Source organism: Bipolaris victoriae (assembly GCF_000527765.1).
Source record: "Bipolaris victoriae FI3 unplaced genomic scaffold scaffold_1, whole genome shotgun sequence".
In the NCBI taxonomy this organism is placed as follows: Eukaryota; Fungi; Ascomycota; class Dothideomycetes; order Pleosporales; family Pleosporaceae; genus Bipolaris; species Bipolaris victoriae.
The window spans coordinates 177,916-192,464 of record NW_014575391.1 but is presented as its reverse complement, the minus strand read 5'-3'; the positions used below and the strand labels follow the sequence as shown (position 1 = coordinate 192,464).

General features: G+C 49.3%; 4 protein-coding genes across 4 annotated transcripts; 3 read left to right on the top strand and 1 right to left on the bottom strand.

The window, feature by feature from the left end:
• Positions 1-37: 37 nt before the first annotated feature.
• Positions 38-2,974, bottom strand: COCVIDRAFT_32780 (hypothetical protein; the record flags this gene model as incomplete). Its single annotated transcript, XM_014706850.1, has 9 exons — positions 38-115; positions 175-242; positions 310-543; positions 611-778; positions 861-1,112; positions 1,197-1,264; positions 2,028-2,199; positions 2,259-2,547; positions 2,639-2,974. 9 exons carry the CDS (start codon positions 2,972-2,974, stop codon positions 38-40), a joined length of 1,665 nt encoding a protein of 554 aa, XP_014562336.1.
• A 434-nt stretch (positions 2,975-3,408) lies between these two features.
• Positions 3,409-5,603, top strand: COCVIDRAFT_11226 (hypothetical protein; the record flags this gene model as incomplete). The annotated part of the gene is made up of 12 exons (XM_014706747.1): positions 3,409-3,561; positions 3,622-3,784; positions 3,839-3,985; positions 4,047-4,058; positions 4,117-4,150; positions 4,209-4,277; positions 4,331-4,355; positions 4,408-4,488; positions 4,541-4,761; positions 4,834-4,991; positions 5,069-5,410; positions 5,476-5,603. The coding sequence occupies 12 exons, from the start codon at positions 3,409-3,411 to the stop codon at positions 5,601-5,603; spliced, it is 1,533 nt and encodes a 510-aa protein (XP_014562233.1).
• Positions 5,604-6,662: 1,059 nt separating this feature from the next.
• On the top strand, positions 6,663-8,166 carry COCVIDRAFT_21775 (hypothetical protein; the record flags this gene model as incomplete). Its single annotated transcript, XM_014706780.1, has 3 exons — positions 6,663-7,142; positions 7,239-7,699; positions 7,782-8,166. 3 exons carry the CDS (start codon positions 6,663-6,665, stop codon positions 8,164-8,166), a joined length of 1,326 nt encoding a protein of 441 aa, XP_014562266.1.
• A 1,974-nt stretch (positions 8,167-10,140) lies between these two features.
• COCVIDRAFT_32777 (hypothetical protein) lies at positions 10,141-14,352 on the top strand (the record flags this gene model as incomplete). The annotated part of the gene is made up of 9 exons (XM_014706849.1): positions 10,141-10,580; positions 10,639-10,949; positions 10,996-11,456; positions 11,506-11,661; positions 12,087-12,323; positions 12,374-12,878; positions 12,928-13,151; positions 13,199-13,335; positions 13,383-14,352. 9 exons carry the CDS (start codon positions 10,141-10,143, stop codon positions 14,350-14,352), a joined length of 3,441 nt encoding a protein of 1,146 aa, XP_014562335.1.
• Between the last annotated feature and the right edge of the window lie 197 nt (positions 14,353-14,549).

The following is a 14,549-nucleotide window of genomic DNA, read 5'->3' as shown; positions in this document are numbered from 1 at the left end:
AATCCTGCTAACTACTCATGCAAGCGTTTTTTTTTGCCTAGTTGCTCACGCCCGTATTCATCTCAGCTAGCGTATCTGGCTTCAGGGCTGGTCGGTCAGCTTTTCCAGCAGTTGTCTACGCAATTTTGTTAGTTTCCGGCTCCCGGGAAGGAAACAAAGCTGTAGAAGACTTACGCCTCCATCAACAGGCATGATCAATCCCGTAATCCATCCTGCTTCCTTGCTTGAGAGGAATAATATAGCTGCAAATATGTGTCAATCCATTGGCCTAAATTTTGAAATCCCGTAGGTATCTTGAGAGAAACGCACCATAGCCCACGTCCCAGCCCGTGCCTTCCTTCTTCATGAGATTTTGGTTAATCCGAGCTTCTCTCATCTCGTCTGTCATGCCGCGCCCACGCGTCATAGGAGTGTATACCATTCCAGGACAAACGCAATTGACACGAATATTCTCTCGTCCATGCTGAGCCGCCATAGCCCGGGTCATCTGAATGATGGCGCCTTTGGTAGTAGGGTAAAGAAGACTAGGGTTACCTCCCAATACTACATTGCGTTAGCTGTTTGCAGATCTGCCGATAAGCGGCAAACTTTGCCGAAGCATTTTACCTACAGCCGCTAACGGAGGACATGTTGACAATTGATCCTCTCCCTTGCTTCCGCATTTCGGGGATGACGAACCGACTCATGAGGACCATGCTCGTGACGTTGATACGGAAGTCGCGCTCCCATGCGTCGAGGTTTACGACTGTGGCATCGCCCATGGCTCCGCCGACCCCTACTGCAACAACGAAAGCATGATTAACGCACTGTGCCGAGATATTTGCGCATACTTTTTTCGCATGCATGAAGTTGGAACTTACCAATGTTCACTAGTATATGCACCGCACCGAAAAGTTCTAGCGTCTTGCTCACAGCGGCTTTACACGATTCCTCCTTCGTCACGTCCGTTTGTATGACCTCGGAGATACCGCCCTCTCCATCAATCATGCGCTTGGTCTCTTTGGCCCAGTCGACATTGTAGTCGAGCAAAGCAACTTTTGCACCATGGCGTGCCAGTAAAATCGCAGCCGCTCGACCGTTACCGATTTCACCGTTCATTCGCGAGCCGGCACCTGAATGTAGACGAAATAGTTAGATTACAAATTCTGCTTTTCTTCTGGCGATTGAGGTGAATTGAGATGGAAATGTATGCTTGCCTGTTACTATGGCGACATCGCCAGTGAGATCTAATGCTCGGGGAGGCGTCATGATGCAGAAAGTGAGACTTGGGTGTATTCACTATGTGTAGTTCTTGGACAGCGTGAGAAAAGATTAGGATCGGGTAGTCAATCAAGAAATTCAAGATACATGTTGTCAATTCCATGCCATATTCTTCCTACATTAAGTATCCTGCCGTTTTACATCTTGTCAATATTTCCGTGCCAGAGCAGACTAGTTCCTAACCTAACGTAGTAAAACTCACCGGGTATATCCCGAGGAAACTGGCCGAGGCCAAAACGGGCACTTTACAGCAAAACCCGGATCTATGGTAGCGCCTGATTTTGAACAATCTTTTCATACACTTTATCTTTTAGGTCAGTTGCAATTCTAAGTCGCACATTGCCATCATCATGTGTCGGTTATGGGCGTTGCTTGAGATGCGTCTCGGCGTTCCAGTCTTCACTAGCCGAATTGCACGCTCACGGATCGCTGCTGCTACTCCTCCTGCTGCTCAAATATCGTACCGATTATAATGAATAAGAATTGACATGACACGTCAGAAGTATTCATTCAGTCGAATAACCAATATATAGGAAACACGACCGAAGCGCACAAATAAAACACATTACGATGATTTTAAATCTTAGTTCAAACGATATATGATGTACTATATCCTGATGCTACCTTCATCGTCAACGTTCAAGCCTTCTCAGGTTGCGATAACCAATAATCAAACCATCCAACAATTCCTGAGAGACTCTGTTCCTTGACCCAGCCTATTATGTACACTTCATTAGCAATCTAGAAACTATAGGAAATCGGCATGCGTACGCTGATAAGGGTCATCGGGATCTCCCCGCAACGCAAAACCATGTTCAACACCAGAAAATAGTTGATAGTGAAACGTTTTGCTTCGTTCTTGTAGAATATCTAGCGCGCGTCGCCTACTCGGAACATCAAAGGTATGGTCTCTCTCGGAACAGGAAAGGAACAAAGGCTCTAGATTTCAAATTGTCAGTTGCTTCTATTTGTTCCAGAAACTGGCGTTTTGACCTTACTTTTTATATTCTGGAAGTGGTGCTCTTTCAAAAAAGCCGGATGGGCAAAAGCACCGACAGTGACGCGGTCTTTCGCCAACTCATCGCATACGTATGGCGCGCCAAAACAATATCCGACACACGCAAACTTGGTCCCTGGGTTTTCTTTCCTGTACCGATCGACGACAGTAGCCACCCATTTCGGCACCGCCTCGTCAGCGAACGCAGTGTGTTTTCTTTTCCAAGCCTCGTAGTCAAACCCCGGATTACTTTTATCGTGCCGATTCTTGCGATGTTTCCATACGGGATCCTAAAGAACGACCTCTCGGTTAGCACCCGAAAAAAAAGCGAAAAGTAATCAGGATCGAAAAGAAGAAGGGGGAAAATGCGGAAATTCGTACACCTCTGAAATAGTCGAGTCCGAGTACTGTATATCCTGCGCTTGCAAAGGCGTCCATGACGAGCAGGCCATTGGGAAACATGCCCCATACATCGGGAAAATACAGGAGCACGTTGCCGTTGGCTTTGCTGGCTGGTGGTACTGATATGTACGTCTCTACATTTGCAATCGTTTCCCGCCTGCCACGTCCTTCGCCTTTATGAATAGTGCCTTTGAGACAGCAACTGCCGCTTGGTTTAGCTAGATACGCATCTGGACCAGATTTGGACTCCTCAAGGTCTGAAGAGATTAATTTTGACCTCGATTGAGATTTGTGTTTTGACAATAATTGCCCCATTGTTTGCTGTGATGGAAATGAAATGGAATGAGTTGGGAGGCTAGTAGGAACAGAAACCGATAAGATTTCTAGTGCGATAAACAAATCAAGTCAAGTTGATGTTTATTTGAAAGCGTTTTCTATGATTAGCCGTATAAATTTTGTATTTATTGGCAGACTGCGACACTGTTTGCAGGTCAACCGGGAATTGGAGGAGTGGCGCAAGCGCCATGGTGGCAGGCGAGTTTCCGCGGAAAATTGCCGTGGGGAAATGTTCATGTCTCCCTCCATGCGGGGGAGCAAAACTAGACTCAATAGAGCTATCCAACCCCAACCCTACAGTCTACATGAGTCGTGATTATTGCGGGGAGTTTAAAGATGGGATCGTCTCTGGAGATTGTTGTTTTCACGATTTGCTTGTCTCATTCTGTCCCATATTTTGAGCCTTTTGCACCATGGCTGCGGAAACCAATAAACCCGAAATTGAGATCATGGAACAGTGTAACAACGCCAAACATGTTGAAGGCGCGACTGGAATGGAAATGGAGAATGCCGTGGGTTATAAAGAGTACCTCGAGGCGAGCAATATTGAGGGTTCAGACAAAGAGGTTCGTTTTTTTTTGCGGCTGCTATGTTCGTTCTGCGCCTCCCTAATGTTTTGATTTTAGATGAAGAGACTCAGGTGGAAAATTGACTTAATCATCCTTCCCATGTTTCTGGTCACGCAGGCTCTACAGTTTATGGACAAAACATCGTTGAACTACGCAAACTTGTTTGGGTATCAAAAGGCACTGGGTCTCAAGGGCAAGGAGTTCAATTACCTCTCTGCAAGTAAGCGTTACATCTGCCAAACTGATGTTTCTTGCTACTCACAATACATCTTAGTGGTTTACGCTGGTTATTTTTTCGGTCAGTATCCATGTGGGTGGCTCATTGGACGCTTTCCAGCCCAAAAGGTCCTCGCTATTAGCATACTTTGCTGGGGGTTTACCGTCATCATAATGACCCAAGCGCGCACTTACTCTACCGCATGTACGTATTCCCTCTTGGACGAATCGTCTGGGATAGAGCGTATCCTAACTTTGATATGCAGTGTTCGTCCGATGTAAGATGATTCCCTGCCCTCGGAGATATCCTGGTTCACATGCTTATACAAACTGTAGTTCTTATGGGCTTGTTTGAAGCTGCAGTAACACCGTAAGTTTCTTTCCAAAGATATGATGATTAATGGCCGTGCTCATGCTCCATTTCACAGAGGGTTGACATTGATGACCGGATTTTGGTACACGCGACGAGAAATTCCGCTCCGTCAATGCATCTGGTAGTAAGTGTTAACATCAAGTGGTTTTTGAAATCCAAACTAACGCGATCCCTTAGCTCATCACTTGGCTGGGGTGGTATTGTAAGTTCACTAGCGTCCCTGTCGGGTCGAAGATATTGCTAACTTTATCCAGATTGGTTCCTACATCTCCATGGGCATTTCCAAACTCCCCGTAGACATGAAGCCTGAAAGATGGGAACTCATTTTCTACATTGTGCGTATCAGCTGCTACATCTTTCAAAACGAAACGAACTAACCAGAGATAGCTTGGAGGAGCAACCTGTCTCTGGGCCATTGTGATTTGGATATTCATGGCCGATTCTCCATCCAACGCCCATTTCCTCAACCACCGCGAGCGCCTTCTCGCCGTCAAACGCGTTGCTGGCAACCAGACTGGAATTAAGAACAAGCATTTTGACAAGGGCCAAATCGTCGCCGGTTTCACGGATCCAAAGACGATACTTCTTTTCATTAGCGTCTTCGCAGCGTATGTGTAATCCTTTCCCGCCATTCAGATATTCATACTCATGTCTTCAACTGTGCTGATCAAAACATACAGGGCCATCCCTAACGGCGTAGTGAACTCATTCTCCACAATCATCATCCGCGATATGGGCTTCAGTACCACTAAGACCACGGAGCTGAAATCAGTCGGAGACGCGGTACAAATCATTGCACTATTAATTGGAGGATCGGTCATCCTTAACGTCCCAAACTGTAAGTTGGCACTTATCGTCACGTCAACGCTAAACAACTATTCTATTTGATCAAGAAATGCTAATACATCTATTTAGCACGCCTATTGACAGCAACCGTGGCAAACATCCTTTGCACCATTGCCGCAGCCTGCATGGCCTACCTCCCCCGATCCAATACCTGGGGCCGGCTCATCAGTTTCTGGCTTGTAAACGCGCAATCCGTCGGCTTCACTGTATCGCTCACCACACTCTCCTCCAACATGGCTGGATATACGCATCGATCGCTAGCCAGCGCCCTAGTTTTCACCGCGTACTGCTGGGGCAACTTTGCCGGTCCGTTTGTGGTGGATGCAAAGGAGGCGCCCAGGTACGAGGGCGCGACAATCGGGTTGTTGGTTGGTTACAGTATTAAGACCGGATGTCACCTTGCTTTGCTCGGTAAGAGACACATTTACTTGACACAATTAGACTCTTGTTCGTTTTCTAACACTCGTGTTCTACAGGTTACATGTTCTTCACTAACAAGCGTCGCAACCGAGTATATGGCCCGCCAAATAAGGAGGCAAGTGACGAGGCTGGAATGCGTGATCAGACTGAGTTTGTGAACAAGAACTTTAGATATGTACTTTAGTTTTATTACGACCGTAGTAGGAAGGTTTCTTAATTTCTCCTTGTTTGACCGCTGCACCACTTCTGAGCCAAAAACACTGTATCTAGCCACTCCAGAGATCCACTGTATAGTCAATACAATCAATCACGTACATAAAGCTACCTACATGGATCATTGTATTTATTTTTTGTATAGAGAGTGTGAGCGCGGTGAAATTTAGCCGCTGCTTGGCGTCTATACTGCTAGTACGACGTCATGCCCCGCCAGGCTTCAAACTTACTGGATGTTCTAATTTCAAAAGGGTAGACAATTCAAATCGCTTAGATCGATTAGAATACACTATTTGTCTGTCTGCACTCTATTCAGTTCCAGAAACCCATCACAGCGATGCGTATACCTCTCTGCAGAATGACGTGCTACATTTTTGGTAAAGTGTTGCAAACAGGGCCATGGACGTACATGGTCTACACAGCCTCATCATGCACAACACAAAACGCCACAAGTGCCTCACAACATGCATATTCAACGTGCTTGCAGCCGGGAGAAATTGGCCGCTGGCAAGTTTTCGCCGTTGCTCCAACCGAGGATCCTCGCTGGCATACGCTGCACAGAAGTGGAGCCGCTTGGCAAGGCCCTCCGCCTGCCTATTCGTCCCATAGTATACCACTACGACTGTAGGATCATGCATGTATGTAAATCTTGTCTCGACCTGCGTCTTTACAGAGTGGGAAGTCTCACAAAGAAAGCAGCTAGGCCTGGGAACTTCCAAATCTAGTCAGTGGCATCACTACAACCATTGTGCTGCGCCCCGATCACAACCTCTCGAGAAGCAACAATAGCATCGGCTACAGAGTCATAGATGTCATTCTGTCAGCACCAGGTACCGCTTGAGGTTGTAGGTGTTGGTAGTATTGGTGTTGTATACTGTATAGCAGATGAACAAAATATGTATATAAAGGTAAAGCAGCAGCATCACCAGGAAACTCACACACCATCCCACAACCAAGCTTTCTCTTTTTTCCGCTACCAAGCACTCTTATCATCCCTTCCTACCCTGACTATCCCCACAAATCCCCAACCATGCGCCCCTCCCGCATCTTCGCCTCTGCCCTCACCCTTAGCACCACCCTCGCCCAAGGCGACCTCGGCGCCCTCCTCTCCTCCCAACCCGACCTCAGCGAACTCCTCACCCTCATCTCCCTCATCGATGGTCTCGCAACCACACTCTCCTCCGCCACAAACATCACAATCTTTGCTCCTACCAACGACGCCTTTGCCGCCGTCCCCCGCGATATCCCCGAAGGCCAAGCCATTGAATTCAAAAACGACACCGCGGCCATTGGAGCGCTACTTGCGAATCACGTGTTTAAAGGCGTGTATCCGGCAGAGGTGATACGGGAGATTCCGACATTTGTGCAGACGCTGCTGAACGGATCGTATGTCAATGCTATCCAGCCTTTTTCGGATTTTACGGGGGGAGCGTATAATGGACTTGTTAGAAATGAAGAGGACGTGTGTGTTTTGTCGGGGGAGCAGACGGTGTCTACCGTGACTGAAGCCGTAAGTCCTTTCTACCTCTCCTCCTAGTTCGGATCTAGTAGCAATGTGGATGTCGAGAATAGATGGGATGAAGAAAGAACTGAGAGTGAAATTCAGGATATCAAACTTGGCGAGGGAATTACTATCCATAAGATTGATACGGTACTTTCCTTCGGTGCCCCCTTCCAACTCTTCACCTACCGCGCCGGCTACACCGCCATGAACAGCGCACTCCAAGCAGCCCAGCTCGCCATCGACTTTGGACTCAACGGGCCCGATCAAGTCGGACTCAACATCTCCGACTTTACGATTTTCGTCCCCACAAACGAGGCATTTGAGAATATCGGATCCGTCCTCGCCACCGCGGACAAAGAGACACTGCAGACTGTGCTAAAACACCACATCATACCCAAGAACGTCATCTTCTCGCCTAGCCTGGGTAATGTGACGGTGAAGAGTATGGCAGACGAGGACTTGGTATTTACGGTACTCCCGGATGGCAGTGCATGGGTGAACGGGGCCAAGATTACGTTTGTGAATACAATCTTGTACAATGGTGTGGCACATGTAATTGATGGGTTAGTATACTCCCCCTTCCCCTTTTCTCCATCTGGGGTTTCTGGAGTGAAACGAAGAGCTAACTGGAGTGTTGGAAAATAGTGTCCTAAACCCCCTCGCCCCATTCGACCGCACATCACTGAACCCCTCTGCTCCAGCAGCCGAACGCACAGCGTTCCCCAGCGCAACGCCTGTGTCGCCGCTGCCAATCCCAAGTGCATCCCTGGCGTTTTTCGGAGATGCAATGACGTATACGACTACGCCTGAGTTGCTGAAGACGCTGGCCCCACTGGCGGTTCCTACACCCACCGGCGCGGTTACGACGTCGAGTGCTGCGTCCATGGCGACAAGTGCGAGTGTGAGCGGTGCGGCTACGAGCACGACTCCGCCTATGGAGATGTTTACGGGTGCTGCAGCGGCAGGATTAGTTCCAGCGGCTGGTATGGCTGCTTTTGGAGCAGCGGGTCTGGCTGCTGTGTTTTTCTAAGATATGATGCGCGAAAAGAGGGTAGGTGGGTGACTTGAGGGTGAGGGGAGAAAGGAGAATAATCACTATACTGGCGATAGTATATACACGAGGCATGGGTAGCGAGCATTGTTTACTGCGTTTCTCCTATTTTATTTTTCTTTTCTTACCTACTTTGTAATAATTGATCATAGACACATTATTCATTAAAACATCATGTTTTCTAGCATCAGACGATTCTACCCTGTTTTCCTCTTAGTTCATATCAATCATACTCAAACAATGTGGACAGGGATGGCGACGTGGGCGCCGTAAAGTTTAATTATCCCCATGAGAGGTATAGACACAGATGAGGCTGGGTTCTTTAATTTGCACTACAGAGCTCATAGTACTATTTCAACTCCATCAGCAATGTAATGTGGATTCCAGATACCAAACCAATGTCGCTACGCGCGTCAATGTCATGGCCACGGCAATTAAGACCACATGATTGGACTTGGAGAAACATCAGGTGCAGGGCTAACGTTCGTCTCGTGATGTCAAGAACAAAGGGCGGGGAATGCTCGCTTACAAGCGGCGTTGGTATAGCGGTGGGCAAGATGGTCGGTAGGCATACAATTGACATGTCCCGAGTGATGAATTGAGTGAGGGGGGAATTCGTAATGGTGGTCACCAAATATTAAAAGTGCTGTCCTGGTGGCTTAGCTGTTGGAAATGCACCTAATCGAGACACAACCATCACGACCATCCAACTCCCAGCATACCCCAACCCACCTACCCATCTCATCTCATCACCAGCACTCCCCCACCTTCTTCACCACATTGTTCATATATCCTCATCCAACCCTCTCCGTACAATTAAACCCCACAAAGCCCATACCCCAAACACCACACACACAATATCCATCATCATCAACCACAACAACCCTAAACCAAGCCATTACCAACCAAAAAAAACCCCCAGCCTAACATCAAAACCAACCAATCAAGCGGTGAGCCATTCTAGATAACAAGGCCGGAATTACATCCCCCGGCCCGCCAGAGGCCGGAAGTCGAGCGCGCGCACTTGCGGGGTCTCTTCGGCGCGACGCTGGTTGGCTGCGCTGCCGACGAAGCCGCCCTATCAACCTATTACCATATCACGGGGTCGGAAGTTCGACCGGGAGCGGTTTTGGTTTCACTATTGAAACCAAGTAGATGCAGGTATGATCTGTGATGCGAGGTATTGGTTTTGCGATTATTCTTTTTGGAGGGGAGAAGGGAGTGGGTGCGGTGTGGATTTGGTTAGTAAGAGTCGGGCCGATGGGGTTGGAGTTGGAGAGAGGGCAGAAAGGTGTGTTGTTTGATGGGGATGAGAGGGCGGTGATGAAAATTAATGAAAGATGCGTGTGGTATGGAAAATTACGTACTTGAAAGTGTATGGAAATGACTGCTGAGTTGGATGTATGATGCTCTTTGATTCATCTCCTAAGTCTTTGGGCTGCATCGCGAAGACAGTGAATGCGATCAATACTGCGCCATCACTCGCGCCCCTCTATTCAATATTAATATTTTTCTTCAAATAAAAAATCTCTGAAGCAGTCTCTTCCTCTTGTCTCTACGAGATGTAGCCATAGCCTCATTGCCGCCCCGACCCTCCTCTCCAACATCTCCATGTCTTGGCGACGACGAGCTGACCATGGAAAATTGGACTCGGGTGCTCTGGGGAACATGGGGAAACTCAGGCGGGCAGTAGAGATAGTTTCCGGGTCAAAGTCTGCAAATGGAGGCAAGTGATCCAGTCATTACGTACTTCTTATCTTGGTGAGGCCGGTACGTTTCCGTGGCCGGTTTTGATTCCGGCCACGAGATATAAGCGTGCGTTGAGCCCGCCTTTCGACATGTTTTCTCTTCGGCACCAACAACAACCATCGGCTCTCGGTCTAGCTCTTTTGTGACTGACGCCTGTCCATCCCGAACATCTTTTTGCCTTCATTATCTCTTGTCTTGGTCATCATGTCTCCCACTTTTGACTTTCCTGTCCTCAAGGACACCCGTCCTGAGGACCACTCTCTCCCTGCCTTCATGGTGTCAACAACACGAGGCTTCCTTCCTCGGCAAGAGCCTGTTGTAGAGCTTCCAAAAGAGTTTGCTCCTCTTGAGTCGCTCTTGCAACGCATGCCTATCAAGACACTGTCAGGGGAGCCGGGTCTCCTCGCCAACTTCACCTTTGGCGAGACCCTGCTCAAGGAGCTACCTGACCTCACTCCGGAGGTTGAAAAGTATCGCGATGACCTTGTTGTCATGAACGCTCTGTACCGAGACTATTCCTTCTTGGCCTCTGCCTACCTGTTCGAGCCTTGCCATGAGAGGCATGTCAGGGGTGAACCATATGGCCTGGGTCGCCAGTCGCTGCCGAGATGCATTGCTCTGCCCATTGTCAAAGTAGCTGAAATGTAAGTTGACCTTTCTTGTCTGAATCCTCTTGTATTTGTGACTGATGCAAGAGTGTAGTGCTGGCTTCAAGCCCTTCATGGAATATGCAGGCTCATATGCCCTCTTCAACTACCGCCTCGAAGATCCTTCTCGTGGTCTTGAGTATGACAACCTACGGTTGATTCGTGCTTTTGAGCACGGCTTAGACCCTACCTCATCAGAAGCTGGTTTCGTTCTCGTCCACATTGCCATGGTCAAGGAGTCTGGTGCCCTTGTCAAGGGGGCTGCGGATATGATTGAGAGCTGCATGGCGCGTGATCGAGAGGCCTTCAACGACGGCCTGCGAACGCTCGTCAATGGACTGAGCAAAGTCAACGGGGTCATGAACAGTAAGTGACACACTCTAACTGAACTATGGGTTTCTGACAATGGTAGCAATGTGGAATCGCAGCAAACCTCAAGGCTACACAAACTTCCGCACATTCATCTTTGGCATCACATCGCAGTCCATGTTCCCCAACGGAGTCATCTATGAAGGTGTGAGCGAAGAGCCAATGTCCTTCCGCGGCGAGTCTGGAGCCAACGACAGCATGATCCCCATGTGTGACAATCTGCTGCAAGTGCAGATGCCGGAGACACCTCTAACGGATATTCTTCGGGACTTTCGCCAGTACCGCCCTGGCAACCATCGCGAGTTTCTTGAGGCGGTGCGTGACTCCGCCGAAGAAGCCGGGGTACGGGAGTTCGCAAAGGGTGACTCCATCTCAGCCGCACTCTATCTTCAAGCTCTCGACCAGGTCCGCGACTTCCGCTGGCGGCACTGGTGCTTCACACGCGAGTATATTCTCAAGCACACATCGCACCCCACTGCCACAGGTGGTAGTCCGATTGTAACAGTAAGTTGTTGTCCCCGTTTGTACTTGGATGTTTGCTGACTGGTGATAGTGGCTGCCAAACCAGCTCACGGCGGTTCTCATGCAGATGGCAGATACGTTTGAGTACTGCAAGGCGGTCAATGGTGTCAGTGATATTATGGAGGTTGCCAACAACCAGCGCGAGACATTGCAGAAAGAAGTAGCCAAATACTGCGGCGAGCGGGGGGTCACAGCCACGGCGATGGCCTCATAAGGAGTCAATGGGGTTGTATATAGGCAATATGTAAGATTAGATTGACCAACACGTCACATGACTCGTTCTTTCCCATGTCGTCGTGATGCCGTGATAGGCATATGCCTCAGCTGCTAGCGGTGAAGGTCGTGTCGTGTCGTGTTCGTGTTTACGCCCTTCTTGGCGGTGGCCAGAGTCTGGAGTCTGGATCACGACCAGGATCCGCAATCCATTGAGGGCGCAACTCTAGTGTGTATGACTGCGATGAAGATCACAGCGTTGGTAGCCTTACGGGTGGCGTTGAGGGCGGAGGGTGAGTCAATGGGCGGGTGTCAGCGTCATGGCCTCTATCGATAGCAGCTTAAGTGCCCGTCCGCCCCCGGATTTCCTAGCATCATGCACTTTCCAGCGTCATCCAGCACACGCCACCCTTCAATCCTCACGGCACAACGACTCATGGAACTTCGACTCTCGACCCGCATATCGCGATTATCAACCGTCTTGTTAATACGGCGAACCCTTTGCATACTACACAACACAACCTGACATCGACTACGATCACTCCACCATCCACTACTATCACTATCCCCACATATCCAATGGCTTCAAGGCACGAGCCCAAACAGAGCCCAGCAGAGCGGCGCAAGGGCGAATCGGTGCGTAGCCATCCTGCGACTTATGCGCGGAATCTGACTTGTCGCCACAGGCCCTCAGCGAATTCGCAGACTATGTAGAGAAGCAACAGGCGCTGCGACGACCCCCGGGCGTTTCCCCCGCCACTCTCGACGACCACGACGAGCTGAGTGTCTTGGACGAATTGGGTCTTTCTGACGACAGCAAACCACATATTCGCCTAAAGACGCTTCTTTCCGACCCTGCCGAGGACAATGTCGCCGCCCTCGCCGAGCACATCAAGGACCGCCTGGCTGAAGGTCATGGCGAGGTTCTGTTTGACGTGGGATTGGAGGACACGGGCGACTCAATGGGCTTTACAAAAGAAGTCTGGGATGCTGCAGTGGAGAGAATAGGCATCGTGTGTGAGCAGATCAAGGCCGACTACAAGATGCTCCTGACAAGGAACGTTGGTGGTGACGTTGAAGTCGGCCCACGCGATGCCAAAGACACAGGCTGCAGTGGCAAGATGATATTGCGCAAGCGGCCGGAGAGCGTCGACGATGTAATTGAGACAAGGATAGCTGTTGTAGGAAATGGTGAGTTGTTCGGATCAGATTCAATTGCGCAAATGCTCACAGCGCCCAGTTGATGCTGGCAAAAGCACCATGTTGGGTGTCTTAGTTAAAGGCGATCTCGATGATGGCCGTGGAAAGGCACGCGTCAATCTCTTCCGACATAAACACGAGATTGAGAGTGGTCGTACGAGCTCCGTTGGTATGGAGATTATGGGCTTCGATAGCAAGAGCGAGGTAGTCGTCTCGAATGTCCCCGGCCGAAAGCTCACATGGGAGGAAATTGGTCGGCGATCGGTAGGTTCTATCGGTTACCGCACACAAATCAGCTCTGACATCCCCAGGCCAAAGTCATTAGCTTTTCTGATCTCGCAGGCCATGAGCGGTACCTGCGCACCACGGTGTTTGGCCTGTTGTCGAGCGAGCCTAACTACTGTTTGCTCATGATAGCAGCGAATAATGGGCTTGTTGGTATGAGCAAGTAAGTCTACTTTGCGCTCTTTTGTTTCCATTCACTAACCGCTACAGGGAGCATCTCGGCATCGCACTCGCTATGAAAGTGCCAGTCATGGTTGTCATCACTAAAATCGATATCTGCCCGCCCCAGATTCTCGAGCAGACCATAACGCAACTGACGAAAATTCTCAAATCTCCTGGTGCGCACAAAATACCCATCTTCGTCAAGAACAGAGAGGAGTGCATAAACACTGCGACCCAATTTGTGTCCAGCCGCATATGTCCCATTTTCCAGGTGTCCAACGTTACTGGTCACAATATTGACCTAGTTCGCATGTTTCTTAACGCACTCCCTCACCATGGCAACTACGACAGCTCTGCGCCTCTCGAGTTCCACGTCAATGACACATTCTCCGTCCCCTTTGTCGGTACCGTTGTGTCAGGAGTTGTCAAGTCTGGCGTCATACACACGGGTGACACCGTCCTAATTGGCCCAGACAGTCTCGGCCAATTTCAAACTACAAAAGTACGTTCTATCGAGCGCAAACGAATACAAGTCCCTGGATGCTCCGCCGGCCAATCAGCAAGTCTCGCCCTCCGCAACGTCCGCCGAAAAGACGTCCGCAAAGGCATGGTTGTCCTCCATAAACCCGACAAACCCGACCCTACTACCGGCATCCTACCCAACCCCAAAGTCTATCGTGAATTCGTTGCCGAAGTTCTCATCCTCTCCCATGCAACCACTATCAAAACAAAATACCAAGCCATGCTCCACGTCGGACCCGTCTCCCAGACCTGCGCCATCATCGACATTGATCGCCAGTACATTCGTACCGGTGACCGTGCTCAGGTCGCTTTCCGATTCGTCCAGCGTCCGGAGTACCTCACTGTTGGTGATCGCATTCTTTTCCGTGAGGGAAGGACAAAAGGTCTAGGTATCGTGAAGAGAGTCGGATATGATCCCAAGCATCCGCTTAATCCGGAATTGCACAAGGAGAAAGAGAAGGAAAAGGAGAACCAGCGTGAGGCGATCAAGACGTGAGGGAGTTGTAGTGAGAGATGTAATTAGTTAGCAAATCTTTGAGTAGTCAGTTAATCACAATCGAATCACTGGATCGAAGTTATGATATCAAATTGCCATTTTTCAAGCTTTTTCTAATCCATCTATATACCTTATCCTACCCTCCAAGACAGAGAACAATGAAATTAAAAAAAAGCTCAAAACTCTCCTACTTGTCT